A 24,372-nucleotide genomic window follows, 5' to 3' on the forward strand; every position below is an offset into this window, starting at 1 on the left:
TCAGCCTGGAACACTTGGCTAAAACTTCTGTCAATGCTGACAAACTAGTACGACTGGTTAAAATACACGTCACGTATTCCCCATACTACACGTTTAAACCTGTCAAGTCATGGTGGCAGACTGACATTCACTTTCAATTTGAAAACTTAGGCCATTTACATAGAGACAATGTAAAAAAACAAACCCAAACATTTACTTTCGATGCACTTTATTCTCCACAATGAAATGTTTCTATATTCGACACATTAACATGGTTTGACTCAATGCATAAATATATTAACAATGCATTCTAGTCAGACTCTAAATCATGGTTATATCAACATGATGCCTAGAAAAACATAACAATTCTACATGTACTTAAATGTGGTGTTATTACTGCATTAATCCTCTAAGGAGGGCAAAGCTTAGAGGCAAAAACAGAGGTAGTTTAAACTGTTAAATGATGAGTGGCTGTACTGTCAGAGAAGTCTTCTTTTACACCCCAGAACCAAGAATAACAAGTGTAGATGACATCTATGCTTTACAACATGTTTACAGTTTCTGTACTATGGGTAAACAGACAGTGAATCAACAGTATTTTGGATGCTGAGACCTAAAACAGGAAGCAGGTGATGTTCAGATGTAGTGATGTGTGGGAAAGGTAAGTGCTTGTGCAGTAAAAGTTATTGTGCTAGTCTTTCTCTCTTCATGCTGCCAACTAGTGTTGCCAAAATATACATTTATCTATATATATATATATATATCAATTCTGAATATCTGAAACAGCTTTAATACTTATTTTCCGCACTACTCATACATGGGTACCAACTGTGCTTTCTTGCTGCTGTTCTAAGAAAATTAATCATTGTCATGTTATAGCCTTGTTATATTTATCTTTTAATAAGCATTTTAAATTTCATGCCCTCAATGTCCATTTTTATTTCATATCAAAAACTCGTATTGAATATGGATATTTTCAAGGTATTGCATCAATGTTAGGAATTCAAGCACCGTGACAACACTGCTGTTTCCTGCTCACATGTATGAAGAGAGAAGACAAAATACTTAATATTTTAAAATTACAGTATTGTGTGTAGTCCTTAAATTTGATAAAAAATAAGTTCATGGCCTCTTTGCTTGAATTCTGAATGTTGAAAAAAAAGGGTTGACAGTATTTTTTTTTTAAATCATTTTGTCCTCACAGCAACAATTTATCTTGTTTTGACCATACAATTGAATTCCTGTGTCTCAAATCAATGTCTTAAAAGAATATTTTTGTAAACTACAGTCTCGCTAAAAAGAAATTTAGTAGGAGTTTTGGAGGAAAACCTACTGTAAATGAAAAACCTCGTTACAGCCACGATGACTTTAATTGACGTGGCTTTTTTTTTCATTAAAATGAACAAATATATAAGGAATATGAATCATAAAAGCCACTTAATATTAAGAAATACTATGATAAACAATTCCGAAATAAGTAAATACAGTTACAGATACATAATGTGATGTAATCCTTCGTTGCTGGGCATTGTAAATAAAACATGCAACATGTAATAGCTCCCTCGAAACCGCCTTAAAATTACAATACCTCTGCCTCCAGTTAATCAATATTTACATATGACTTCAAAACACTACATTAAAACATACTGCATTGATCTCCTGTAAATAATTATCTGACAAGTGTGTGATTGGTCAAATAAGATCCTTTCATAATAGGTTTCCTTCTCAGCAATATTTGTCCTTAAATCGCCACAGAATTATATTGATGTCAGACTTAAGAGTTAAACATCGATACATAAGGAATTTCTCTGAACACAGTTTGTGTTGATCCAGCTCTTTAGTCTCTGTGATAAGGAACAAAAAAAAAGAAACAGCTGCGTGAATCTGTTCTGTAAAGACATACTAGTTTTGAATGGTTAAGAGATTTTAGCTCGTCTTTAGGTTTTACAAAACACCTCAAATACAGTAACTCAAACGTTCAAAACAAATTAACATGAGAATAGTATGTACATGAATACAATAATAAATATACCATGTATGAAATCAGTTAAACTCTGATATGGCTCTGTGTTCTGATACAAAAAAAATCAGAGAACTGTTAAAGAAAAATTGGATGTTGTGTAAAAGGTAATATCAGAATTTGAACAACAAACCCTGTGACTAAGATCACCGACGATCATCTTGACTTCACGAAACAATTCTAATGCATAAAATAGCAAATAGAAGTTAGAAACGCTCTTTGGACGGTCGTTCTTCCTCAAGACTTAAAAGGCCAGTTGTCAGAGACAACGTAGGTTCTTTCTTCTTCAGTTTATGATAAAATGTAACACTGTCACTTAAACCTCCTCCGTCAGCTGTGACTCAGACGGGTGCCTTGATTGTGTCCTCAGAGCCGCACTCTGCGACACCCAGGGTTCAGTTCAGCGTCCTCTTCACAGAGCAGTGAATCATTTACTCCTCAAACATCTTCAGCACATCTCGAGGCCGCCTGCTTCTCTCAGATCAGTCAGGAGCCAGTGAGGCTTTGCGCTGTGTCTGCAGATCCAACGCACAAACGCAGTCTCACAATCACACAAATCCAGGCTTCATGGAGGACTTGAAACATTTAGGACAGCCTTTTGTCCCGTTTGTCTGCAGACACCTGAGAGGATGAAACAGCAGAGTGTCAACAGTTTTATCTGTCATTAAAATAAAGAAAAACACATATTAACTTCTGTCTTTTGTGTAATCAAAACACTCACTTGAGATGGAAAATGTGGGAACAGGGTAAGGCCTGCAGTTTTTGGTCCCTGTCCCCGATGGACTCTCCACACATGCCGCAGTAGAGCTCCAGCTCCTCGACACACTGCAGGAACTTCACCACCTGCTCTCTGAGCTCCTCCTGCTGCCCTCGGCTCCGATAAATCCCCTCACTCAGGCAGTGCACCTTCAGCGTACACAGCTTAACACACAAATCAGGCAAAAGACAATGAGACAAGTGTAACAATTACCATAAAACTTCAGTTAGTAGCCCAGGCTATTATTTGCTTAAATCCCTGAACTCAAGAGGCCTATATTTTGGACAGGCCTTTTATTCCTTTTACACAAAACTGTTGCTCAGCAAAGATCAGGAAATATGATGAAACTCTCTATCTGAACTAGTGTGAATATTACTTGTATGAAAATTAGGGTTTAAATAACATATCAATTATGTGTTATGTTACGACACTTGTTTCACGGCACCCAGCATACTGGCACAGCACTTCACTCTGGTAAAACAATACTCATTACTTGGATTAATTTTTATCAAACACACTTCTGCTACTTTTGATTGGTGGACAGCTTCAGACGAAGGAAGTCACCACTTATTTTTTTATCATGCAGGTAAATCTGAATGACTTATTGACAAAAGTTTAAACATTTATATTTTTATGTGCGATCTAAGCGGCTAACTAATGTTAGCTCAAGTGGGTAGTCAACAATCAGGTTTTACACACCCAAAGAACTTCTATAAAAATGAACTGCTTGGCAACCAGACCAGGCCTCTAAATGACACAAAATGTGTAGCTAGTCTACTAGCTACACATTTTAGAAAAATAAAGGCCTGTCTCAAGGCCAGTCCCTTCTAAGGGACGGGACGTTTAATTGAAGTTCTACAGTATTTAATTTTTGAAGTAGTTCCTGATTAATTCTGTCAACTAACTCAACAATTGAATGACTAATAGTTGCAATTACATCTGGGCGATACTGACAACATCTTTTGTAGAGTTAACTACTGGTGCTTTCACAAAATATTTACACACTGGGATCTGTGATAAATGATCATCAGTACTGTGGATATAATGACTGAGTGAGTGAAGGAAAATATTAGAACAGCTACAACAGTCTGGTAAGTTTGGAAAATTACATCACTTCACTGTAATGCAGCCTTTAAAACAAAAACATGACTTGTGACACTACGATCTAAGACGATATATAAAGTTTATTTATACGATATATTACAGTTTCATATCAAGATATTTGTATGATATCGATACATTGCCCTACTGTAGTTGCAGCTCTACTTGTACTTGTGTCCTGTGTATCATCAGTTACCTTGTTTCCCATCCCGTCCGCCAATTCCTGAGCTCGCTGCAAAGAATCAAGCGCCTGGAAAATAAGCAGTGAGGCAGGGCGTGTCATAGTTAACACAAAAGTATTTTCATGAGCAACAATAAAGTCAAAAAGACTGTGATGTCTGAAGTGACATTTATATAATGATAGGTACCTTGTCATATTCTTTCTGCAGAAGCCAACACTTTGCAACTCCCAGGTAGACGTGTGACTGTCCAAGACGGTTTCCAATCTCAGTCATGATAGCCAGTGCAGACTCGTAGCGAGGGAATGCTTTCTGCGTGCATGAAGAGAAATAACAAAATGAAGCTCCACATATAGATGCCACAGCAACAAGAAAAAAGTGACTAAGTATTTGAAAGGTTCTGTGTGAAAGACAAAATGGAGGAGCATGCACAAACAGTGGCACCTTACATCAACGTCACGCCTGCAGCGATGTATGTCTGCAAAGTTTAGTAAGCACAGAGCCTGCAGAGGACGGTCACCATGCTGCAAAGCGATCTTCATAGACTCCTGTTGAAGTGTAAGACGGAGGTTTTAGAGGAGAAAGGAATTCATCTGAGCGCCTCAACTGTGATGAAACCACCAAGTGCTGAAATGTACTGATGGGAAATCAGTGTGGATAAATTGGAAACTGGACTTTCATGCTAGTCAGGTTCATCATCACCAGATACATTTCAAACTGTATTTTATTAGACTACTTTTACAACTGACATTCAGTTATCTCATTTATCAGCTTCAGTATATTTTCAAATAAATCAGACCGAGACGTGATGAAGAACGTGAGACGTTGTTGTTTCACCTTTAGGACTCCTCTTGTACTCTGGTATTCTAAACACGACAACATGTGTAACTTGTTTGTCTAAATGTGTTTGGCGAATGTAATAAATCTGAAATGCATCCTGCTGTCTTGTTACTTTACTTTTGCACTCCAAGGCAATGACATCAAGTTATTTTTCACCCTCTGTACATAATTAGAACAGGGTGAAGACTAAAGCCACCCTCTTCATTAACACTTTAAACCAGCGCCTCTGTGAGCATATTTTTGTCGAGGTCTAAGGCCCCATACAACAGAACAACTGGGGCCTGCACCTGTCGGCTGCACAACATCTACTGTATGTGCAGCTCCGACGTCGGGGGGGACGGCGACTTGGTGAGGAAACAAAAACTGTGACATTCTCCACAAGTTATGCAGGTTTGTCTTTGTGGGGCTGAGTGACGTCTCAGGGGATTGTAATCGTGTTGGACGGTTATAAAACAATACCTCACAGCACTCCATGGCGTCTGGCAGGCGCTCCAGTTTCCTGTAGGCGACAGACATGTGGTACTGACTCATGGCTCGATACTTGAGGCTCCAACCCTTGCCATAGTCATTGACGAGCTCAGCTGCTTTGCAGGGGAAGAACAAGGCTTTCTCATAGTCCTGTTGGCAGAGGTTATTGATGAGTAAGACCTCCGATGTCCAATTATTGCCCACATATGGCAGCATCTTAGTCAAACGTCCCATTTAGATACTACTGACACGGACATTCTGGTTCGTAATCCCCTTTTTACGACGATTCAACGTTTGACAGCGCCCAAAAGACCATTTCAAAAAATTAGCAGTTTTGATAAATGTGACTCGGGTATTATTAGCAGACGTATTATGTTTTCTTCCATGAAATAATGTGACATACGAGTGCATTCTTCAAATGCCACTTCATCACAATCCCATTGAAACCTATCCTCCCCAGGAAGCCGAGGGATTACTCTTACAAATCTCTGATGTCAAGGGTACTACATACGCCCCCGCCAGCCAGCCTGCTCACTCTGCCATGGTTTCACAATGCCCAGTACCTCGTGAGCTAATCATTGATGATGTTAGTTTGGATGCTCTGCAGTGTTATCATACTCCACAAACACATAGGCAACATCAGTATTGATTGCATCATCAAGTCACACATGCAATCTAATCAACGGTTTACCCAAATGATCTGCGACTATCAGAAAGGGAAAGGTTCCTTTTCAGACCCCTTGTCTATAATTTGTCATATAATAAAGACATTTACTCAAAGGGTGATGCTGAGCAAAGACTACAAAGACAGAACAATCAAATCTCATTAACTTATAAAAACTACCTTAAGATGGATGTAGATGTTTCCCAGACTGCAGCAGACCCTGCACTCCAGCATCTTGTCGTCGTTGTTGTGTGCGTAGCGCAGGGCCTTCTCGTAGCTCTCCAAAGCTTTCTGGAAGACGCTGAGGCCCAGGAAGGCGTTGCCCATGCTAAGACATACCTGGCCGTTGAGCTGCAGGCTGACCGTGGTGCCCTGCATGTTTAAGCAGGTCTTACAGTAGGACACCGTTTTCTGGAAGTCGCACAGCTTCTCGTTGCTGCGCGCCAAGTTCAGGTAGCCCTCCGTCAGGTAGTCTGGGTCCTCCATTTCTCTGGCTGTGTCAATTTGATCGAGAGCGTACTGCGAAGAGAGAGTGAGAGTGAGGAGATGGAAAACTTATTGTAAATACATTCATATGAACAAGGAGAAATGATACGATATATTTATTCACAAACATGAGGCCTCTACTTTATCACGTCCTCATGAAAGCGGGGTGAAAGAGAGTAGGCGCTGCTTGAGTAAAGATGGTTATGTCAACAAGACACCCCACACTGATACTCGGGTTGCAGGGCACTTATTTACTCTGCATCGTGTGGAAGCCACAAATTAACCCATGCTTCTCAAGATCACTGTAAATGGAACCGAGAGGGCGACCTTTGACCTCTTCTTGTTCAATAGTCACTTGGACAGTGTAGAAATGTTAAAATGCAACTACAGCACAAACTCTGCCACTCCTGAGCGGACGTGATGACATAAAAAATTGATGGGATATTCAGTTACACACACACAGACATGCACATACAAAGTGCAGATTGCATAACTCAAGATATGATCACACTGTAGTAAAAATGAGAGAAATGTCTTGGATTATCTAAACCAAATGACACCACCGATATTTAGAGTAGAACACAGAGGTTGAGTTACTCTGTGCAGTTCTCCTGGAGGCTTACCTTGAGCATATCTTTGTATTTTCCCATCTCTGAGTGAGCCGTGATCAGGCACCCCAACACCCGAAACTTCCCCCCAGGATCTGAGGTCTTCTCCAGCACTTTTATCCAGACATGCAGGGCTTTGTCTGTCTGATTGGACTGATACAACCTCAGGCCCTTCTCTATCTGCTGCTTGGTTTGGTCCTGGCCCATCTCTGGTGCAAGGCGCCTCATAAAAATATTCATTCGTTTAGGCCATGCAATTTCAGTGAGGCAGCAAGAAAGTAGATCCTTGCCATGCACAGAACAACTCCAAAGAAGATCCCTTGAAGATGATCCTCCGTGAGGGTCGCTGCCAGAAGGCCTACCAGATCCCGCTCTCTCAGCTCCGGCTGTGCTGAGATGGAGAGGAAACTGGATCCACCAAAGTAAAACGGCAACACACCAAGACCATTATCACCAGTCGCTTTGTGGAGAGCCGGAGAGCCGGAAAAATACCTTCCCCATTTAACCCTGCAGTGATCCCCTCTCACCATCAAGTGTTCAGAAATTCTTCCACCGATTTCCGCTTGAAAAATGCCAAAGAAACACGTTTCCCGGCGGAGTGCTCGCAGTGATATCCCAGAATATCTACTCCCTCCACACCCCAGCGAAAGGAATTCTCAGCACCCCTGTGTCCAACCCCCTCCACCTTCCTCCTACTGCTGGCGCTACAGCAGATGGCCTTGTCACTCTAGACCATGTGTCCCTTCAGGAATTCTGTCCTGCCCTCAGCAAGCAGTCCCAAGGTCACTACAGCTCCTAGCAATCTACCTTCGCACTAAACCTCACTCGCTGACACTGGACTACACATTTTTACATCTCAACCCTGCGGAGCGTTAAACACACACTGACCTCACCAGAGTGTCACATGTGGGACTGTGAGCTGTGATACGGGGGCTATAAACAGGGCCATTGCCCAACATTAAGGGACTGCATGTCAGATGGTGCTCGTAGTGGCCGTCAGTTCCTATTGGGAGTTCTTATGGAGACGCATATTTCCCCCCAGAAACCCCCACCCCTCATCTTGGCGTCAGCAACTGATGCTTAGAATAGTTCACAAAGTCTGACATGTTACTGGGCTTGGGTTTCAGCTGCGCAGCCTCCTGCAACACATCAATGGGATCAAAGTTTTGGCCTCTCTGTAGTAGCTTTCTCTCCTTCGACTCCCCGTTTCCTCCCCCAAGGACAAAACAGGCACCTTTACCACCTTGCCATTCACAAGATGCATTACCAGTCCAAAGATAAATACTGTTAGGAGTTATGTCTTTGTTGTGGCAAAGCTTTCAACAGCGACGTGAAAACAAAACGTGCCATTTATAAATGCATCCCTGCACAACTGCAAGAATGAAAGATCCTAAACCTCTGGGAATAAGCATAGTATTAACAGTGAGAGATACTTAATGCATAAAGACTAAAGGGACGTAAATAAGAGATCAGACCGCGACAGATTTTAGCTACAGCGATATATATTTAACATTTCTCTTAACAGTTTAACATGTACATCAAAAAATACAATCTCAAGACAAGAAAGTGTGAAAAATTGAAAAGTTAGAAAACATCCTCCATTATCATGTTTATGCACTTCAAATTTGACATCTGAGGATATTCACCTACAACATCATGACACACGTGTTCACGTACAATATACCAAAGGATGTTTCATGTTCAGCAAAGTTCTTACACTGAAGTTGTTCATGCGTCTCAATAAAACAAGCGGTGCACAGGAAACAATGTCGTTTAGTTCATCACTGGTCACAGCATCACTACAATTTGTTTGACTTGTCAGCTAAAGGGATCCACAATGAGACACACTGGAATAATACAAGCAAGTGACGCACACTGCTGAACTGTTTGTACTGGTCTGAATGGAATGAGTGACACAGAAACCAGCTGAGTAAATACATTTAGAGCACAGCAGGTCTCCTCACAGGATGTCTGAATGGTGAAGTCATCGTAAGTTATCCAACAGTCTTCCCTGATTGTTTGTGGCGGCTGTGTGAACATCCAAAGGACAGTTTAGGCCAAAACAAACTGCCAGTTTGTGAGGAGGATTTTTATACCTCTGATAACGGAGACGACAGACGTGGCCGGGTTAAACTTTAACGTGTTTGCGTCCCCTTTCTTACATTTGTCCCTGAAGACGTATATGCAGCCGTTACAGCTGGCCACCTTCCACAGTGAAGGGACGCAGCTCCACACCTCAGGGAAGCGCAGGCGGGTGAAGCTCTCCAGCAGAGGGTTGTAGCACACCAGGGAGTCTCCCTCTGCTACGATGAAGATCACGTCCATGTGGACCGCAGCGTGCATGCAGCCTGCAAAAGGCAGCATGTAGGGTTTGATCTGGCACTTCTGGGAGGCGGTGTCAAAGCACTGAATCAGTCGTGATGGCTTAGTAAAAAAGTCCATGTCGTTCTCCTCCCCTCCGAGCAGGTAGATGGTACCGCCCAGGTTAACACCAGCAGCCCCGGACACTGCACTGTCCAGCTGGCTGGTTTCTGTCCACATGTTGTCCTTCACTGTGTAGTAGATGACGGCGTTAGAGAGCGTGTCCTGTAACGTCTTACCTCCTAGTGAGTAGATAGCGTCCTCTGTAGAGACAGAGACCATGGTGTGGTGGAGGCGGTCTCTGGGCAGTGGGGCGCAGCGTTCCCAGTCCATGGTGTGCATGTTGCACTTCCACATCCGGCGAGGGATGGACCCGCCCACCACATACAGGTCACCTCCGTGTTTACAGGCTGCGGTGATCTGATGGCATAAACTGTTCTGGCCGCTCACGCTGATTGCGTCATCCTCGTCACAGTGAAGTGACACGGCCAGGGAGTGAGTCCGTGTCTCCTCTTTACCAATCAGGTAAATGTGGACGTTCTCACCAATTTCCTGAACAAGATGAAGAAATATCAGACATCAGAGATACAAACAGTTACAACAACGGTAAAATGAGGGCGCCCTTTTTAAAAATATTTTTCAGCTCGAGATGAGAGAATGTCACCTTCAGATTTTCTTGGAGGATAGAAGAGAACTCCTCTCTCTCCACCTTGTTGTGGTTTATCCACGACTCAATGGCCACTGTTGGATTCTGGGAGCTCGGAACACCATCTGAACACAAACAAACCCTTAGAATATTACATAAACAACAAAGTAATATAAATAATAATACAGCACATGGCTTAAAGTAAACTGAAAAACTCTATTTCAGACATCATCACAGACAGATAGGACACCATGTGTCCATGTAGCACATGCTACCAGGAAGTCATGGCACATACTGATTGAGAGACAGATAATACCTTTGATAATGTCCAAGAGCAGACAGAGAGGCAGATTAAGAAATTCTTCCGCCTGATGCAGCTGGGCCAGGTGGATTTTAGCACAATGCTTGGCTGCAGTATACAACTCTTGGTCACTGTGTCTGTCTGCAAGCCACATCACCTGGACAGAAACAGATAATTATTAAACTGATACTACACATTTATGACTAAGTCACAAAAACAGCGAATCACCTGCAGGCAGTTCTTGATCTCTACCGTCCGCGAGAGGAAGCGGGAGCATTCCTCAAACAGTGCAGTCAGCTGGTACATATCTGCCATCTCATAGGTGTCCTGAAGCTCCTCAACCCTCAGTTTAATCGTGCCGTGATAGATGTAGTCAATCAGCAGCTGAAAGACAGTGGCGCTGACATCCTTCAGCTCTATAGAGCGGTTGTGGGACTCTTTGAGGTTGGAGGTGAACATGGAGCGGAAGAAACTGCTCTGTGCTGAGAGCACAAGCCGGTGCAGGTGAAACTCTTTGCTGTCCACGGTGATGGTGACATCAGCAAACAGGCCGTCCTCCAGACACAGGTCCATAATGCTTTTCACTACACGGCTGGAGTGGGAGCGGTCGGTGAAGGTGTATCCCAGGAAGTAGTTCTCCTCTCCAACAGAGCCCCCGACACTGAGGCCCCCATCCTCACTGGAATCCATCTTTGCTGCTCACCTGACAGAGTCAACAAAAAACATAGCATCATTTTACACCAATTTATATAATATGTCTGGCTAAAACTAATGCACTCTACTACAAAATCCTGCCTTCATTAAGTTATAATGTTCAGTAGAGAAGGGTTGATTGTAGCCTTACAATGGAGGCCAATACGGATGTTGATACTGTAGGGTTTACTACTATGATATACACCGATCCACCAAAACATTAAAGCCACTGGCGGGTGAAGAGAATAGCATTGCTGCAAAGTTGTGTTAGGGAAACTTAGGTCCTGGCATTCATGTAGATGCCGTCTGACACACTCCACCCACCCAAACACAGCTACAGTCCAAGCAATGCCCTCAGCACTCCCCAATGGCATTGCCGTCTGACACACTCCACCCACCCAAACACAGCTACAGTCCAAGCAATGCCCTCAGCACTCCCCAATGGCAGTGGCCCTCCCAGCCGACACGGTGCCATGCCACAACGCAAACACTGCTCAGGAATGGCCCAAGGAATGTCACAAAGAGCTCAAGGCATCAACCTGGCCTCCAAATTCCCCAGACCCCAATCTAAATGAGCATTTGTGGGATGTTGCAGTACCCCAGAGGTACCCCCGATCCAAAGTAGGGCCTCCTTGGATCAGACTTGGCTCTGATCTGTCAAGGGATGACACGGGGGGGTGTCCTGTGGTGTTTGGCATCGGGACGTTAGTGGCAGATGCTTTGAATCCTGTGCGATATGAGATGGGGTACCTGCACGTCACTCTGATGCCTGATCATATTGGGATCTGGGGAATTTAGAGGCCAGGTCGACACCTTGAGCTCTTTGTCATATTCCTCGGGCCATTCCTGGGCAGTTTTGCAGTGTAGCATGGCACATTTTATGCTGGGAGGACCACTGCCCTCAGGGAATGTCGTTGCCATGAGGGGGGGTACTTGGTCTACAATGGCATTTGGGTGGTTGGACCAAGTCAGGTGGCATCCACATGAGTGTTAGGATCCTGCAGAGCACTGCATTGTAACAGAATCATCAATGTTATTCACTTCACCTGAATGGGACATTTTGAAAGTGTGTCAGTGGTCTTTAGTAATGGCAACAGTCAAACACATTTAAGCATTTCTGTACTGCAATTTTTTGATACTCATCAGCTCAATATCCCTTTAACTTCGACATTGATTGAACTTTATGGTTGTTCTGGAGACTGTATTTTGTGGTGCTGTTAAATTGTACTGCGTTATACTGAATGGTGTTTCTAAACATAAGCCCACCTCATTTAGTTCAACTACGAGACACTAAATAAAGCCTCCAACAGCACCATACAGTTAAACACACCTCACCTATAACCCTCATAGAGGTTATAGGACTGTTACATTAACGTTAGACTGTATTAGTTTTAGCTAATCTTGTGAAATGAGTATATATTGTTATAATATCCAAAACACAGAGGCTGCTTCTTAACGGCTTGGTTATATTGCTATTAAAATGCACTTCTGAAACACGTTTTTAGGTGTTAATGTCACCGGTTCATACACAGATGAGGGTGCAGTGCCTGAGAAGCTAACGCTAGCTCTGTTGTTATGATTAGCTAGCGTTAGCAACCACAGCAGCTAGCTGGCTGGCTAACTTTCCCTCGACTGACAGTTCAACAGTGATATCCTGGAGGCAGAGTTATAATTAGGACTGTAAACGAGACAAGAGCGTCGTAACGCTTTGAAAGTGACAAGTAAACAGTCGTGTTTACCTTTATCGCCACTACTTTATCATGCAGGAGCAGCTGAACTCTTCACCGGAAGTAAATAAACCTTTTCATGACACGAGTCTCTGGTATGAACTGATGGTGCTGCCTCCTGGTGGTGGAGCTGTGGTACTGCAGGTACTCTTTTTTTCTGCTGATGTAAATAAAGCTGTACAACACTCAGCTCACAAGGTACAGTTTGTCAAAAATATTAAATATGTATTTTGAAGAGAGAGAAGTCACTTAAGTAGATTGGACAGTTTGCTAATTACTTAATATCTTACATAGTAATTTACTCCAGGGGATGTTGTAATACACACTGTCACAGCGTGCAGCAACTGCATGAGGTAAGGCTATATTCATGGGCGTACATTTAAAGGCAGACGAAGGGGAAACATCCCCCTCAACATCTAGAGCATGTGCATTTATCCCACCCAATAAAAACCTGAAAGTTGCAGAGGTCTTTTATTTTCACGAAATTAACAGATTTTTCTCCCATATTGATGCAGAAAAGGCACAAGCCGATGCACAAAAAAATCACCAGAATGGTAAAAGCCAAAGAGAGGAGCTTTGAAATCTCAAATAACATCTAAAGGGGAAGCTTTACAATGGACTGGCAAGCTCCAGATGCTCCTCTGAAATTCACCTTATGAATGATTCTCATGTAAACAATAATGCATTAGGAACATAGTGTACATGTGTGTAAAATGTATCTTATTATGAATAATGTGGGTCTATATGACTATAAAAGCATTGTTACATCTTCCCCCATTATTAATTAATTTTTTAAAATTTATTTTTCCCCCATGTTTTGTTTTAATTGAATTTTCTTTGTTGTTGTTGGTATTAATTTACTTACAGTTATACTTGCCTGTGTTTCATTTTTATCAAGCTCAGGCTTAATACAAAAGTAATGATGAAAAAAATATATATATTATTAAAAAAAAAAATCTAATGAATTCTTGTATAAAATGTTTAATTAGGCCCTTGGAAAAAAACTACATATACTATCAGGGATAATAAATCACTGTATCACACCACCTGGGGTCCCTTCATGTGTTACATAGAGAGGACAGACCTTTTTTTCTTGTTAAGTGTAGTCAAAATGTATACAATATAATGTGTACTCAAACTGAAGTGTATTGTATTGCACTAAAACAATCCTCAACCTGTAATTTATGATTTTCTTGCCCCTCTTATTTTTATTTTTTCCTCCCTCATTAATTTAATTTAATTTAATCTAATTTAATTTGTTTTTGTTTGTTTGTTTTTATTTTATTATTATTTTTTATTTATTTATTTTATCTTTAGATCCATACTTTTGAGGTGGGGGTGGATTAAATGTGTGTTAAATACTCAGTGGTTGTACCAACATTTTGTCCTGGTGTCCTTTTCTTGTCCTTCTGTGTTTGTGGATCAATATACACACACATAATGGATGTGTGTATGTGTATGACTTTGTTTGTTATATTGTTTATTGTTGTTAAAGTCAGTAAAGATACTGGTGGGAAAAGAAGGTTTAATTAGGACAATAATACTCAGACTGCAGAGCATATTTGTTTTCTAGTATGAATTAGTGCAGGAGTTCTGGGTATCTTTCCACAGCTGGTGTCACTGACTGAATGTGACGTCTGCTGGAGCAGCTATGAAGGAGAAACAGCTGGATTTGTGGTAAATAATTAGATTTCATTGGGTTAACGTTTATTTATAGTTGTAAATACTCCTGAATGAACAAATATAAGAATGAACTCAACTATAACTACTTTCATAAAGGTCAAACCTCTTCTTTTACTGGACTCATTAATGTTTAATGAGTCTTTTTGTTGTTGTTGCCAGTGTGAACTTTCAGCCCCACTAACTCAAAGTTCTGCACGCAGTGGAAATGAAGGACCAGAATAAAAAAATATTGCTCTCTGCTTTGCATCACAGCCATCTGGCTTTTGGTCCCTTTTTCCAAGGTGGAAAAATGAATGGTATTCAGGCTGAGCTGCTTCTGCCTGAATTCACAACAGTGGGCAAGGGAGCGGAGAGGTGAGAAGGATGCTGTGTTTTATCTGTCGGAGATAATCAAAGGAAGAATGACCATGAAAACACACCTTAATATCTGCCTTCAGGTCGTTTTATTGCTTTCGTTTGAGCAAGTGCTGCAAGGTAAGTAGAAACAGAAGATCTTCTAACAGGACAGACGTTTTTAGGGTTGTTATATAATGATACTCCATGTTCTGATCAATAAGCAGTTAGCAGCAAAAGTGTCAGTGTATGCAGGCACTGATAGTTTCTCTGCATTTTAAGTATTCTACAGTTAAACTGGAGCATTTTCTTCTTTAGATGTGGCTGCAGGCAGAAGTCCAACTTCTCTTAAGCCTGGCCCATCAGTCTCTGATGCAAACCTGATGTTTGAGGTACTTGTTTCATTTTTCGAGTTAAAAGAAGTCGACACGCAGCTAAATCAAACATCTAGAGTAAGTGATGCATATTTATTTTTCTGCCCTGTGCACAGATCTTGCTGGGCGGAGTGGAGCTCGACCAGGACAACAACATCGTCCTGCTCGACAAGGAAATAGCATCGATGAAGCAAGGGCGGACGTTTCTGTCTCAGATCAACGACAACATTCCCAGAAGTGTGAGCTCCATGGTGCAGATGGTGACCATACTGAAAGGTCAGAGAAGGGGGAGGCCACTGACTCCAGATCAGTTTGACAGCCTTGTTCTGAGCATGGTGTACTCTGCCCAGCAGGCCTGGCATCAGGAGACAGACGAAGAACAGGAGCCCTGGAGTGAAGTGCTCCTCCAGCTGGCAAACGTCACAGTCTATGATTTACGCGGAAGTTATCTCTTCAATTATGCATGATACACAACCTGCTATTCTGAATGAGATTAAGGCGTCTGCAATAAATCCTTTGCCTTAAATCTTCCTCTAACGTGTGCTTATCGTAACACATGTGGTCAAAGATTTGTAAGATAAGAACTAAATCATGTATGAAACATAATTTTTTATTATAGTACAGTGGAAAAAGACTTGTGAGAACGTACAAGAGTTCCAGTTTTTAACTGGTTTATAAAACAACATCAGAAACATTTTTTAAACATTCAAACAATCCCTGAAGTTAAAGACAGAACGAACACTAATAAAGGAATATATGCATGGATTTTTAACATCCATGCTTTTATACAGTTTGGTGATTTGCAAACATATCTCTGGGGAGAGGAGTTCCAGGAGGTCCCCAGAAAACTGGAGATTAGTGTATTTTTTACTAATTACTTTACTATAGAATTGAGCCCAATGTGAGAAAGGCTGTGTTCACACTACCAGCGATGCAGCAACAGGCCACAAGTCATTTTCAGTGGAAGCTGCCGACAAGAAGCTACAAACTGACTGGCAGCACTTGTCGCTAAAAGCTGAGCTGGCCTCAACTTCTTTTAAGCGCTCCAATAACGCGGTGAAGCGCCAACCAGTCATATGTGGCTGTTTTCTAGCAGTGACACTATGCTAACTTTATATGCATCGCTGTGCACACAGGGACACAACGGGCAGCGAAATGTGATGTCTAACAGGCTCTGACATTTATCAAATGTATAGATTGTTTTGACCAAATACAAACTTTAGATGGCGTTCAGTCAAATTGCTTTGTGGCAAGTAGCAGACACACACAAGCTCATCATAACTGTAATAAGGAGCATTTGCGCAGCACTTTAACAGCGACTGTAGCTGCTCATGCTGTTGCCATGTTGCTCATAGTGTGAACACAGCATCAGAGGCATAAGACTGATCATAGCTTTTACTTCCTCCTCGGTCATCACCTCAACTGTGACAACTACAGAATTTTAGTCTTAACCAAACTCTTTTCAGATGGAGAACCCTGCAGCGAAATCTTACCAAATGGGGAACGCTCATATAGTTTACATCTTCCTCATCTCTGCTTGTTTTTTTTAGTACTACTCGTCTTTGTCTTGGTTTGGGTCTCTGGTTCCTCCAGAGAAGCCAGTTTCTTCTTGAGCTTTGCATCCAAAGCAGGACCTCTCTTGTCCCTGCTGGGGCGCTGCTGCCGATTCCTCCTCTGGCCTTGTAAACTGTCCACTGAGGTCGAGGCTTTCTCCGACTCTTTGTGCCCATCGTTTATCAACCACTCGTTTCTATCCCACACCAGCACTGTCACACCTGTGAGTGAACATTAAGCAGCTTTAGTGACTCACTTTTACCACCTCTCACAGAACTGCCTTGATCTGACATCACATCCATTAATAACATGCTTTTAAAAAACTCACCCATTCCAGATCCAATCACATCACCCAATGGACTGAATTTGTTGACCTGTAAATAAATATATCTCTGCTTTAATAACTACAGTTTCCTGTCTTTGTGGTTTTTACAGTGTTGTTAGAAACATACTTACAGATTTAATCCCTGACACGGTGGGATCCTGCAGCTGACACACAAGCTCTGCTGTGTTGGAATCAAAGATGTCGATGGTCCTCTGATCTCCGGGGCAAACTCGGTCATCAGGGTAGCGGCCCGCCATGATGAGGTCATAGACAGGGTGCCATGTGGCCTGCAGATAAATAACAACAGTATTCTGTTATCAAAATTACAAATGACAAGATATTGCTTACCCCTGGTATGTCTCTTTAAATGCTACCTGGTCCATTATTACAACAGGTCAAACTGATCACTATAAAGTGGACGATTATCATAACCAAATATTTTTACTTTTTCTTTATTCCTTGTGCAGATTATCATCTCACTGACATTTATACATTTACTGCATGGATAGGTCTTTAAAGTAATGGTGGGTATCACATGGGAGCATTATGTGACTGCGCATTATCAATCCACTTGACAAGGGCTGCCTCACCCACAGGTGCTGTCACATTTGTTTTCTGTCTCCATCAGCACTCATGTTTCTTGTTGTTAGAGCAGAATACACAAGGTAACCCAAGGAACGCCAAGTTCCACTGCTGCATCTCGTTGGCTTGTTTTTGACATTTGTCACAAGCTTTTAGGAGACTTCAATTTCATTGAGAGAAAATTATTATCGGTTCTAGGCAAAGAATCACGGGAGTGAACCGTAGTTTTAGATGTTTTTCCATACATGATCAACCCACAATGAACACTTTAAGCAGTCTAATTACTATAAGCAAATTATTTAAACAGCATTTGTGGAGGAATGATTCTGTCCCAAGATTTTTGATCCACATATGCAGTTGATCACTGTAGGTGGGCTCCACTGTATCTACAAATGACCTAAATATTAATATTATTTCTCCAACTGACTCTTAAACCCATTTTGATACCAATGACATGGTGTAATATGCATTTAGCTTCTGTCCTAAAGCCCCGTCCAGCTACACTTAGACTTTTTCCAGACATCTCTCTTAAACTTGTACTGAATGCCGAAGGGATGGAATGTGTTTTAGTCACAAGAAGCTGTAGTTTCACTGTACGTCTTCCTTTAAGCATTGATGCCTTGATGGCTGTCAAGCAACGAGAAAATCAGGTTTAACATGTTTCTCTTTAACAAACAACATTAAAAAACTTAGTGATGCAGTCTTAATTGTGCTTTACGGTCCACAACAACATTTTGAATATAAAAATAATCCATAGCACAGAAAAGGCTGAAAATCCATATCTTTAACTTAATTTTAGTCCCATGTAGTGAAGTCTTTCATGTTCGTTTATGCAATTAAACTATGTTTGTTAGTTTTGTTTTTGAAGTCATGATCCCTCAGGATGAGTTACAGAAGGAGAGATACATATCTGGAGAAGAAACAAACCTTGATGGGTGTGAGATGCTGAAACTGTCTGTGTGGATGCTGGATGATATGTTGAGGCTTTGACCAATCAGAGGACGAGTAGACGCGGATCTGGTCATACTGATCTGTGGTGAGCAGCTTGGAGCAGTCCAGTGGGTTGAAATAGGCTGCGAGGAAACGACAGTAACAGCTTTACCAAGATAATCTAGATTTTCAACCTTATGACAACCATATTGCACAAATGTTGAGTGAGTGTTACCTGAGTTGACGGCTTTCTCATGAGGCATCTCGTGGAGGAAGCTCTTCTTGTCTTTGATGTTTCTCAGGTCCCAAAGTTTCACCGTGTGGTCGACCGAGGCCGTCGCCAACAACCAGTCACAGCGGGGGTTGAACTCTGCGTGGGTCACTTTGGCTTTGTGCAACTTGTCACTGAAAATCTGCAACATACAAACAACAAAAGGCATTTACAATCAAAATGAGCAGCTTTTAAAGTCATTGCAGTACTTGCTTGCTTGAGTAATACTGATCCTCTTTAGTGGCTTCAAGACAACATGAGCTCTTTTCTCATTATAACACAGTAGAATTACTAAAATTATCTTCTTCACTGGGCAGTGGACACACGTACCTTTTGGCCATCCAAACCCAGGAGTACGAGCTGTCCCACATTGTCTCCTGTTACAAGCATCTGTCGACTCACAGACACGTCGAGACAGCAGTACCAGTAGCTGAAGGAAACAAAGAACAAAGTGAGTTTACTGGAGATAACTAAAATTAAACAGAGATGAAGCTTTAGATTTCATACTGCAACAATTACTTAATGATCCAACAGAGAAAATTTAGCAGAATTAGAAAATGTCTGAAATAATGATCAACATTTTTAATATATTTAACAGAATGTGTATTAAAACATTTGAAACTGACACTAATGAACATAATATTCCTTACTTCATTACTCTCCAGTCAAAGCTATTTATTTCTATCATCTTTCAAATCCTTAAACACAGCTTTTGTATTTCCTGAAAAGCTGGACTGTTTGAGACGTAAATATACATGCATATACTACAACATATGATAATCACATCTTTATTCTGAGCGTCAGTCTTCTGCCAGTTTCCTCACCAAACATTGTGGTGATCGTGGCCACAGTCTTGTGTTCTGGACACAACGGTGGGTGTGCGGCCCTCAAAGCTCTGCATGGTCAATGTGCCCTCGCCAGAAGCCACATAGACTCTGGAAAGATCCGTCGGGCAGAACTTCATCCCTCCGATAAAGTCTCCTGCTCCGCTCTGTCCACAGAAACACAAATGCAGGCTTGTCACAGGGCAGTTATCAGCACCACACAAATGTTCACCACTAAACCAGTGAGGGTCACCTGATGAGAAGACTGATGCTCAGATTTAAAAGCTGCAATCCTTTTTGATTGTAGCTAACAGAAAACAAAAGGGACACAGTCTCTTACTTCAGTTCATCTGTGTGGGCAAACACCGTTAGAGTTGTCCCATTAAAATCTCGAAGTGCTGTCATACCCCCCATAGACGAGATGAACAGCTGAGTGGGATTTAACTGGTTAAACTTCATGTCTGTAACTGAGTCTCCAGCCCCCATCTAAGCACAGAACCAATGACAGTGTATCGTCATGTCAATTTAATGTGCACACGTATGAAATTAATCACAGCCTCAAAATGTATTTGTTCTTGGCCACTAATAGCTGTATTATGGACCCCAATTTCTGATTGTGTGATGAAAAAATAAGATCCTGTAAGTCATTACAATGGGAAACTTTCTCAAAAATATGAGAACAGGTTTTCAAAACTAGAAAAGTGAAATCAGTAGAGTGCAAATCTCTGCCAGGCAGCCATCCGGGATGATCGTGGCCACTCTAGACAATTCTTGTAATTCCAGTAGAAGCACCGCAGCGTGTTTCAGAAGCATCTCAGAAACTTTAAAAAACACAGGCCTCTTCTTTTTTTTAAGCAGCTGCAGTTCATTACATGGAGCAGATCAGGTTTTCCTGCTAAGAGGCACTATATGCGAAATATAGATGTGATAAAATAATCAGGATGAATGTATTTTAAATAGCTAAAACACAGCCACAAATCTTTGATCCATGTTGTTCATAACCGGACTTCAACTTTATCTGTAGGCTACAGCACTACAAATTAGGAAATAACACAATTAAAACAGACATTTTTTTAAACTACATACCCTGGTTACTTATAATAGAAGGACAAATATAAAGGAAAAATGACAAATTCAACAAAATCTGCAACAGCTACAAAATCAGGCAGGCTAAATGTTTGGCTTCTGAAACGCTCCCGCTCTGGTATGGTGCCATGTAGCTGATGGGAAAAAACGGGGTCACAGCTGCGCCTGGTGGAACTTTCACTTTTTTACAGTCAAGATGGCAGCAAAGAAAACAAAAATGGGTACTAACATAATCCATCTTGCAACGGGCCCAACATTGGTGGATCATAATATATCAGATATGGAATTAATCCACAAATGTTACCGTTCAAAATTGGACCAAAATTTTCTTTGGATGTCAGTTTTTGAGCTACGATGAAGGCCAACATGTGTCTTGCAACAGATGGTAAGGTTGTTGTTTTTACTTAAGCCAGTTTCTGGAAAATTTGTGGACCTAACAGCCAGCTAAGAGGAGCATGGAGTCAGCAGGTAATGATGGTATAAAAAAAGTCAATAAAACAGGTTTCTCAAAAATTATGGACCACCGCAACCACGGGAGATTCTTGAACATATCAACATTAATGTGCACACAAAATACTAGGCTGATTGGTCCAGTAGTTTGCAAGACAAACACACTCACGCACACAAATGTGGTGGAGATAACAATGATTTAGTGTCTGAAATTAATGATAAGCAATACTAAGTGATTATAATGAAAAAGTTTCCTGTTATAATGACTCAAAGGATCTTTTTTTTTTCGCACTGGCAGAAATAGGCTTCCATAATGCAGCTACTTACACTCTACCAAGTGCACGTTTGTTGCTAGTTTTGAAAACTTTTTCTCAATATTTGAGCAAGTCGTTCATCATTTAGAGATTCTGAGACATTATTTTGAGAAAGTTTTTCTCAAAGATTGTAACTCATTAATTTAAGAAAGCTTCTCATAATAGTGACTAAGATGATCTTTTTTTCATCATAATGGTAGAAATAGGCTTTAATATTTTGCATTATCTAAAAAGCAGTGTTTTAAGAAAATATATAATTTGCTGAACGCCTCATATTGTTGGTCAGTGACATTTCTGGTACAACAAACCAGACCATAGTGCAGGAACCCACCCCTTCAATAAAGGTTTTCTTCTCAGGCACCTCATAGTCCCACAGAAATATGTCACCACCCTTTGAGCCCACGGCCATAGTAGTGGGATGAGTGGGATGCCACTCCAGACAGGTAATTCTGCGGTTGAAGGGGCTGCTGGCAGAGTGGAAATGATACGATGATAACGAGCGGACAAAAGGCTCCTGAAGACACTGGAAGAGAAAACAGAGTTAGATGAACAACTGCAACCTGAGGAGTTAACACGACCATGAATATACACTCACCGGCCACTTTATTAGGTACACCGCTTCAAATGCTAGCTATCACAAATAACTAATCAGCTAATTTTGTGGCAGCAACTTAATGCGTTTAGGCATGTAGACATGTTGAAGTTCAAACTGAGCATCAGAATGGAGAAGAAAGGTGATTTAAGTGACTCTGAACGTGGCATGGTTGTTGGTGCCAGACGAGCTGGTCTGAGTATTTCAGAAACTGCTGATCTACTGGGATTTTCACACACAACCATCTCTAGGGTTTACAGAGGATGGTCTGAAAAAGAAACTATCCAGTGAGCAGCAGTTCTCTGGGTGACATTGGCTTGTTGATGCCAGAGGTCAGAGGAGAATGGCCAGACTGGTTCAAGATGATAGAAAGGCAACAGTAACTCAAATAACCACTGGTTACAACCAAGGTCTGCAGAAGACCATCTCTGAACCAACAGCATGTTGAACCTTGAAGTAGATGGGCTACAGCAGCTGAAGACCACACCAGTTACCACTCCTGTCAGCTAACAACAGGAAACTGAGGCTACAATTCACTGGTGTAAATTTGGCGTAAACAACATGAAAGCATGGATCCATCCTGCCTTGTGTCAGCGGTTCAGGCTGGTGGTGGTGGTGTAATGGTGTGGGGGATATTTTCTTGGCACACTTTGGGCCCCTTAGTACCAACTGAGCATGGTTTAAACACCACAGCCTACCTGAGTATTGTTGCTGACCGTGTCCATATCTTTATGACCACAGTGTACCCATCTTCTGATGGCTACTTCCAGCAGGATAAGGCGCTATGTCACAAACCTCAAATCATCTCAAACTGGTTTCTTGAACAGTGAGTTCACTGTACTCCAATGGCCTCCACATTCACCACATCTCAATCCAATAGAGCACCTTTGGGATGTGATGGAACGGGAGATTCACTTCATGGATGTGCAGCTGACAAATCTGCAGCAACTGTGTGATGCTATCATGTCAATATGGACCAAAAACTCTGAGGAATGTTTCCAGCACCTTGTTGAATCTATGCTGCGAAGAATTAAGGCAGTTCTGACGGCAAAAGGGGTCCAACCTGGTACTAGCAAGGTGTGCCTAATAAAATGGCCAGTAGGTGTATGTTTCTACATATCAGAAAATGATGCACACATGCACAGTCAGTAAACTGCAGTAGAACTACATCCATATACAGCCATGATGACCCTATAAGTTGATGTACACTGTTAGTTTCTGTATTTGTGCAGTCTAACAGTCTCACCTGTCTCATCTGTGAGTGAAGACTTTGTCCCAGAGTGCTCTTGTAAATGTAGTGCAGGATGCTCCCATACCCTCCTCTCTTCCGGATTCCTGCAGACTTGGGGGGAGACTCTGCAAAACACGCAAATCAAATCATGACAAGAACATTTCATGTCCAATGTGCTGAAGCTGTCCTGTCCTGGGAGGGCTGCACATAGACATATATACATGTACATATGTCTATGGGGCGGCACACCTTGTTTGGATGTTTCTCCATCTTTTTTGTCTCGTAGTTTTTTGGCGAGACTTGGACCAGAGTTCTTCTTCACTTTATTCTTTGATTCAGATGCATCCACTGACTTCGTCAGTTTGGCTTTCATTTCTCCACCCTAAAAAACAACAAGACAGTTACTCAAGTACAACACAACACGGAGGACTAACTCGGCATGTGCTCAGCTAGCTGACATAACAAGGTTAAAACAGACTGCTCACCTGTGATGTTCAGCGTTTGTTCAGCGTTTAACGCAGCGGTGCAGGAAGTCCAGTGTTTGCATAACGCAGCACTACACGTGAAGGCTAATGGCTGCACGGCTGTGTTTTGTAACTCGTGTGTCTTTACAGCTGGTGGACGGTGGGTGTCACTGTTTGTCCACTGAGTGGACGCCATGTTTGTAGTTCTAATCGGACTCCAAACGGACATTATGTCAGCTTTCAGTAAAGGGGCTTTATTTATGAGAAAAAAACCCATGATAATAACAATAATAAGAGAAATAAGAATATGTTTTGTTGTTTTCTCATTGTATATATTATAGAATATATCATTATTTGCACAGCTAAAAAACACAAAGAAAAAAACTCATATTTTCTTTACATGACCCTATAAAAAGCATATGCAATAGATATTTTTGAAATATCTGCTTGTCTTTTTTTAAATATATATTTTAATTTTTTTTAATATATATTTTTTTGAAAATATATTGTTTGAAAAACCTTTTCCACT

General features: G+C 41.5%; 4 protein-coding genes across 5 annotated transcripts; 1 reads left to right on the top strand and 3 right to left on the bottom strand.

The window, feature by feature from the left end:
- Nucleotides 1-191: 191 nt before the first annotated feature.
- rapsn (receptor-associated protein of the synapse, 43kD) lies at nucleotides 192-8,006 on the bottom strand. Its single transcript, XM_033636009.2, has 8 exons — nucleotides 7,118-8,006; nucleotides 6,189-6,527; nucleotides 5,336-5,494; nucleotides 4,486-4,584; nucleotides 4,226-4,348; nucleotides 4,054-4,107; nucleotides 2,721-2,920; nucleotides 192-2,620 (listed from the first exon to the last, which is right to left on the bottom strand). Exons 1-8 carry the CDS (start codon nucleotides 7,340-7,342, stop codon nucleotides 2,548-2,550), a joined length of 1,272 nt encoding a protein of 423 aa, XP_033491900.1. The 5' UTR covers nucleotides 7,343-8,006; the 3' UTR covers nucleotides 192-2,547.
- Nucleotides 8,007-8,586: 580 nt separating this feature from the next.
- Nucleotides 8,587-12,904, bottom strand: kbtbd4 (kelch repeat and BTB (POZ) domain containing 4). The gene is made up of 5 exons (XM_033634449.2): nucleotides 12,843-12,904; nucleotides 10,639-11,113; nucleotides 10,426-10,567; nucleotides 10,128-10,234; nucleotides 8,587-10,015 (listed from the first exon to the last, which is right to left on the bottom strand). The coding sequence occupies exons 2-5, from the start codon at nucleotides 11,098-11,100 to the stop codon at nucleotides 9,155-9,157; spliced, it is 1,572 nt and encodes a 523-aa protein (XP_033490340.1). The 5' UTR covers nucleotides 11,101-11,113; nucleotides 12,843-12,904; the 3' UTR covers nucleotides 8,587-9,154.
- Nucleotides 12,905-14,828: 1,924 nt separating this feature from the next.
- On the top strand, nucleotides 14,829-15,746 carry LOC117262828 (protein FAM180B). Its single transcript, XM_033635981.2, has 3 exons — nucleotides 14,829-14,987; nucleotides 15,165-15,238; nucleotides 15,337-15,746. The coding sequence occupies exons 1-3, from the start codon at nucleotides 14,915-14,917 to the stop codon at nucleotides 15,685-15,687; spliced, it is 498 nt and encodes a 165-aa protein (XP_033491872.1). The 5' UTR covers nucleotides 14,829-14,914; the 3' UTR covers nucleotides 15,688-15,746.
- A 63-nt stretch (nucleotides 15,747-15,809) lies between these two features.
- ddb2 (damage-specific DNA binding protein 2) lies at nucleotides 15,810-23,997 on the bottom strand. Of its 2 annotated transcripts, none has more exons than XM_033635979.2 (11): nucleotides 23,865-23,997; nucleotides 23,629-23,761; nucleotides 23,395-23,504; nucleotides 21,888-22,079; nucleotides 19,707-19,873; nucleotides 19,213-19,312; nucleotides 18,847-19,024; nucleotides 18,609-18,754; nucleotides 17,231-17,386; nucleotides 17,103-17,148; nucleotides 15,810-16,995 (listed from the first exon to the last, which is right to left on the bottom strand). In XM_033635979.2, the coding sequence occupies exons 2-11, from the start codon at nucleotides 23,750-23,752 to the stop codon at nucleotides 16,748-16,750; spliced, it is 1,467 nt and encodes a 488-aa protein (XP_033491870.2). In that variant the 5' UTR covers nucleotides 23,753-23,761; nucleotides 23,865-23,997; the 3' UTR covers nucleotides 15,810-16,747. The 2 variants fall into 2 exon arrangements, with proteins under 2 accessions (XP_033491870.2, XP_033491871.2); XM_033635980.2 differs by lacking the exon at nucleotides 19,707-19,873 and adding an exon at nucleotides 20,047-20,192.
- Between the last annotated feature and the right edge of the window lie 375 nt (nucleotides 23,998-24,372).

This window comes from Epinephelus lanceolatus, chromosome 5 (assembly GCF_041903045.1).
Source record: "Epinephelus lanceolatus isolate andai-2023 chromosome 5, ASM4190304v1, whole genome shotgun sequence".
Lineage (NCBI taxonomy): Eukaryota > Metazoa > Chordata > Actinopteri > Perciformes > Serranidae > Epinephelus > Epinephelus lanceolatus.